The 6,149-nt window shown below is 44.5% G+C and overlaps 1 protein-coding gene across 1 annotated transcript in view; it reads right to left on the bottom strand.

Moving 5' to 3' along the window:
• Positions 1–486: 486 nt before the first annotated feature.
• MARCO (macrophage receptor with collagenous structure) overlaps positions 487–6,149 on the bottom strand; it is a 29,075-nt gene continuing 23,412 nt past the window's right edge. Inside the window, exons 12-17 of the mRNA XM_075181212.1 lie at positions 5,841–5,894; positions 5,525–5,569; positions 4,736–4,834; positions 2,890–2,919; positions 1,582–1,749; positions 487–723 (exon numbers count right to left, since the gene is read on the bottom strand). Of these exons, the coding sequence (XP_075037313.1) occupies positions 593–723; positions 1,582–1,749; positions 2,890–2,919; positions 4,736–4,834; positions 5,525–5,569; positions 5,841–5,894 (527 nt within the window). The 3' untranslated portion in view covers positions 487–592. The remainder of the gene's footprint in view (positions 724–1,581; positions 1,750–2,889; positions 2,920–4,735; positions 4,835–5,524; positions 5,570–5,840; positions 5,895–6,149) is intronic.

Below are 6,149 nucleotides of genomic sequence, written 5' to 3'. Positions count from 1 at the left end.
GATACTTGTATAAACGAGTACTGTAGATTTTAATCTAATGGGACTAAAGCAGAACTAATATATATATATATATATAGCCTAGCTCTTTCAGTTGCTCCCTTAGTGCTTTTCAGTTTTTTGTTTTTTTGAAGAAGTACAAACAAATATTGCAAAGTTTAATGTGTTGAAAATTATTATGTTATTAATTATGGACGATTCGGAAATGGAGATACTAGATGGTATAGCCGGATTTGGAGACAGTTTCACGTCACATGTTTATGTCTGCAGTCTCCACAAAAGTTCATTATCACATAATTATCTGTTGGTGATTTCTGAAAACTGGGCAAATATACAGCTCCTCCTGTATTCTACCAACCAATCTCATGTAATTGCTGCAGGGTTCAGTGTGTTTATTCTGGATGCCAGTCTGATGCTTATTATTGTGACACTGAGTGTATCTTAGTTGTATCTTCCTCAGCGTTGTAAAGAATAGTCCGTACGCTGAGCTGGAGTTGTATTTTGTTTAATGGATTGTTTAGTATTGATATAATTACACCAGAATATAAGTGATAACTTATTGGTGACATTTCCCTGCTCATAGCCGGGGTGACTACTATGCACATTCCACTCCAGCGTCCTCGGCGTGATTGCAGTTATGCTTTTCCCAGTCAGATTTTTCACAGTCCAGGATACTTCTTTCCGTGCCCTTACACGCCACTTCATCCAGAAAAATCTTCCCGGTTCCTGCAGAGAAGAACCACAATTGTATCATACAGAGAACTTGTGTCGTGGGATCAGGACAGAAGATGGAGGGTGGTGGTTTGTGTCTTATGTAGAGTTGGACGCAATTTCTGTCTTAAGCGGAGGAGTCTGACGCATTATTATCACTGCGTGACTGCGTAGCTGGGCTAGAGACCAGCAACAGATAGGTTCCTTGACAGGCGCCTGCGTCCAGGTCTACATAGGTCCATTTACTTGAACACGCCCCCTTACAATACTTGGCCGATGCATGCCCGCCCTTTGCCTCCCCGATCCGCCTCTATAAGCGTAAGGAGACGTATGCACAACACCCGACGGACTCTGTACACAGACACACTCGCAATCCTTATCCTGCCCCAGAGCTGTACAACCTGGAGGGTGCGTGCACTAAAACAGGGAAAGTCACAAGCGTGGGGTCCTGTGATAGAGGAAACCAGCCCGAGCTTAGGGCTGGAACCTTTATGGGAAGAGGGGGGGGGGCTGTAATTTTGTGCCTCCCCCTCCCCTTTCCACAGAGACTCCAACCTTGCGCTGACCAGGTTGGTGCAGTTTCCACTACAACAGAGGGACCCCACACATTGTAAGGGTTTCTGGGGGACATGCTGCCTGTGTCTTTAATTATTTATTGCTACATAGATTCCATTTAAATGGCTGTGTGGTTTGAGACTGAGCGGTTTGAAATAATGCGGTTTAGTAACTCTAGGGTGGGTCTCCACTATATCAGGGGGGCCCTTGCGCATGTACAGCGGATCGCGAGCTGCAGGCGATGTGAAACCACGTTGTATCTGTGGGGGCAGGAAAGTGCTGATACACACAGTACATAGAGGAAGGAGACCCCCTTACCTGCGGCTGCAGTGAATACTGACACAAAGTTCGAGTGTCCCAACATTCGGCAGATTACTATCCCATCATTATTGTCCCAGCTGTCATCACAGATTGTTCCCCACTCTCCGTTTCGCTTGATTTCCACGCGGCCTTTTAATCCTCCAACAATCCGCACAATATCACTACCTAGGGAAACAGAACACATATAAAACACCGGTTAGGTTCTATATGCAGTTAGTTACGTTCCCAGGATTTTTACCCCGCACATCATATTCCTAATTAATAGTGTTAACTGTAAAGGAAAACTTTCTAATATTTTCATGTATAAAATATTAAACCTCTCAGCAACCTGTTGACACTTTCAAGGAAGATTAAAGGGGAACACCACCAATTTATTTTAAATTCATATCTTCTTATAAAAAGTACAGCAATTTGCAAATAAAAACATTCCCATAATTGCAGGAACACAATTTACATCTATCTCACGTATATACATGGTCACAGCTACATAGTCATATATGTACAGACACAAGTTACATGTACATTACTTTTTATTGATATCCCCCAAATAATTTGCAGATTATTGTTACTAACTTGTCTGCTGTCTTCTGCTTTGGAAAATAACTAAATAGTCCATATATGTTGTTTCTAACCTAACCACCCTGTGAGCTGGAAATTTGATGTATGAAGGCCATTTCAAAAGATTGATCCCCATATTTGCTGCATATCATGCCCATTCATCCTCTGTGTGCCGGTCCTTGCAAAAGGCAACAGGGTCTATAAACGGTTTTCTGGAAATTAGATTCTTATAGGTATGCTAAATCCTTTTCTCTGAATCCACTGGAGTTTACTGGTTCCGTGGAGATATAGAGCCTCCGATAGAGGTATCTTCCTCCCCCTATACATGCCCATCCTGCAGGGAACTCCGTTATCTTTCTAACCAAGCCCCACAGGACAGAACCAGAGAAGAACAACATCATGTGGGCAACATGGTGGCTCAGTGGTTAGCACTTCTGCCTCACAGCGCTGGGGTCATGAGTTCGATTCCCAACCATGGCCTTATCTGTGTGGAGTTTGTATGTTCTCCCCGTGTATGCGTGGGTTTCCTCCGGGTGCTCCGGTTTCTTCCCACACTCCAAAAACATACTAGTAGGTGAATTGACTGCTATCAAATATGACCCTAGTCTGTGTATGTTAGGAAATTTAGACTAAGCTCCAATGGGGCAGGGACTGATGTGAGTGAGTTCTCTGTACAGCGCTACGGAATCAGTGGCGCTATATAAATAAATGGTGATGATGATGCGTCAGATAATAATCTCCTCTTACCTCTGTTTTGTCCGGGGATTCCAGCAGGTCCTACATGAAAATAAAATGGAATCAGTTAGTGCCTTTATTGGGTAGTTCCATGAATTCCAGGACAGGACAACAGGTTAATGAAGCAGAAACATTAGCACAAGATGTAAAGTCTGTAACACAAAGCACAGTCTTAATTGACTGATACTGTACGTGTTCTGCTATTTGCTGATCTGTAACCTCATGTGATGAACTATAGCAAAATGTCTTCGAGATTTAGAGTAATATAAGATATTAAGTCAAGGACCTGCTGCTGGCATCAGTATAATCAGAAAATTACTGCACAACCAGCTCTGGTGCCGTGTGCGCCTCTATGTGTACCTAAATATCCTCCAAAATGTATTGGATATGTGGAGCGAGATATTCGACATTTACGGAAGGGCAAAACTTTACACAGACCGAGGCAAGGAGTGGGCGGAAAGAGGGTGCTCCCTGCAGAGTACTGAGCAGGTGCAGAGCAAAGGAGATATCACTTTACAGTTTGAGATTATTAAACCGAGAGAAATGAGTGGAGAGGGTACATTATAAAGAGTGCATGGACCATAAAGGTAATACAGACAGTCCCGGTGTCCCCTCACTCTCAGGACACATGTAATACAGACAGTCCCGGTGTCCCCTCACTCTCAGAACACATGTAATACAGACAGTCCCGGTGTCCCCCCCCCCTCTTAGGACACATGTAATACAGACAGTCCCGGTGTCCCCTCACTCTCAGGACACATGTAATACAGACAGTCCCGTTGTCCCCTCACTCTCAGGACACATGTAATACAGACAGTCCCGGTGTCCCCTCACTCTCAGGACACATGTAATACAGACAGTCCCGTTGTCCCCTCACTCTCAGGACACATGTAATACAGACAGTCCCGGTGTCCCCTCACTATCAGGACACGTGTAATACAGACAGTCCCGGTGTCCCCCCCCCTCTTAGGACACATGTAATACAGACAGTCCCGGTGTCCCCTCACTCTCAGGACACGTGTAATACAGACAGTCCCGGTGTCCCCTCACTCTCAGGACACGTGTAATACAGACAGTCCCGGTGTCCCCTCACTCTCAGGACACGTGTAATACAGACAGTCCCGGTGTCCCCTCACTCTCAGGACACGTGTAATACAGACAGTCCCGGTGTCCCCTCACTCTCAGGACACATGTAATACAGACAGTCCCGGTGTCCCCTCACTCTCAGGACACATGTAATACAGACAGTCCCGGTGTCCCCTCACTCTAAGGACACATGTAATACAGACAGTCCCGGTGTCCCCTCACTCTCAGGACACATGTAATACAGACAGTCCCGGTGTCCCCTCACTCTCAGGACACGTAATACAGACAGTCCCGGTGTCCCCTCCCTCTCAGGACACATGTAATACTGACAGTCCCGGTGTCCTGAGAGTGAGGGGACACATGTAATACAGACAGTCCCAGTGTCCCCTCACTCTCATGATTAGCCATATATGAGCCTAGACCAGACAGTAGTTAAGGAGGTAATCTGAGAAGTGCCACTTAATGATAGAGGGTGGATATAACGTGGTAGGAGGGTGGATGTAACGTGGTAGGAGGGTGGATGTAACGTGGTAGGAGGGTGGATGTAACGTGGTAGGGGGTGGATATAACGTGGTAGGAGGGTGGACTTTGATAAGATGTTTTCTCTTTAGCAGAGTGCGTCTCTGGAGATTTTCCCTCCTTCCCACACTACTAAGTGCACATTTACTTTCCATAGTTGTGTCCTGAAAGCAGAGAGTATAGTGCAACATTACCGGCAAAGCCAAGATGTTATTGTGGTTCTATAGTTGGTTGCGCTGAACCTGGGATGTACCTTGAGGACCAGTGGCCCCCTTCTCCCCAGTTTGTCCTTTTGGGCCTGGGGGACCGGGGTTTCCAGTTGTTCCTGTGCTGCCAGGAATTCCAGCAGCTCCTGAAGAACAAAATACAGAAGCAAATTAATAATGACGAACTAGCACAGATCCTGAATTATTAATCATACCCTCCTTTACTTTTGTCTTTATTAAGCGACATCTCTCAACACTGGATTTTCTATCCCATCTCTGTTATATTATGACTCTACTCTGAACTATCCCACCCACTATGACTCTTCTCCCCACTATGACTTCTCCCCACTATATAATGCTAACCACTGTGCCACCCAATATATAATATAATGCTAACCACTGTGCCACCCAATATATAATATAATGCTAACCACTGTGCCACCCAATATATAATATAATGCTAACCACTCTGCCACCCAATATATAATATAATGCTAACCACTGTGCCACCCAGTATATAATATAATGCTAACCACTGTGCCACCCAATATATAATATAATGCTAACCACTCTGCCACCCAGTATATAATATAATGCTAACCACTGTGCCACCCAGTATATAATATAATGCTAACCACTGTGCACATGGCATTGCCCTCAGCTTCTTACCCTATAAATATACTTCTACATAGCCCAAGTGATGTACCAGTGCTCGGACAGTGACTACCTGAGTGTTGTGCAGCTTCATACAACACCTCTGCAGTATGATCTGATCTGTATACATTGCACACGTATGTAATATGGGGCACAGAGTACAACTAAAGAGATGATCTCACCTGGAATTCCTCTGTCACCTTTATGTCCCACATCTCCTCTCGCTCCTAGAAACAGATCTCAGTAAGAAAATGACTGAAAGCGACAATTACATTTATGTCAGGATTAAATCCTTCTAGGACACAGAATGGGACCTTACAGAGCGCAACGTTGTGTCAGGTGAAACCGTCACTGTCTGTACTTATATATATATCTCATGGCCTCAAACACACAAGTCCTCTAATAGACCGTGCGAGTATATGTGTGACTAATGTATGAGAGTAATGTGTGTGAGTATATTATTGGTGTGTAAATGATAGTTGGTACTTGCTGTAATACCTGTGTCACCTTTCTGTCCTCTCTGACCATTGGTCCCAGGATTTCCAGCAGCACCTGCACAGGAGAAAACACAGCTCAATGTTATCTCTGATAATCTATTGTAATTCCTGTCATTAATCATTGATTCCTGCAAGGGATCATTCCTCCCCGGGACTCATCATACCTCCCCGGGACTCATCATACCGCCCCGGGACTCATCATACCTCCCTGCAAATAATATTTTCTGTGAATTAATATTGTTCCTGTAACTAATCATTTATTGAATATTCCTCCTTGTCACTGATCATTCCTTTTGTGTCTAATCATTCC

Source organism: Mixophyes fleayi, chromosome 7 (assembly GCF_038048845.1).
Source record: "Mixophyes fleayi isolate aMixFle1 chromosome 7, aMixFle1.hap1, whole genome shotgun sequence".
NCBI classification, from domain to species: Eukaryota; Metazoa; Chordata; class Amphibia; order Anura; family Limnodynastidae; genus Mixophyes; species Mixophyes fleayi.
This window is presented reverse-complemented; position numbering and strand designations above follow the sequence as displayed.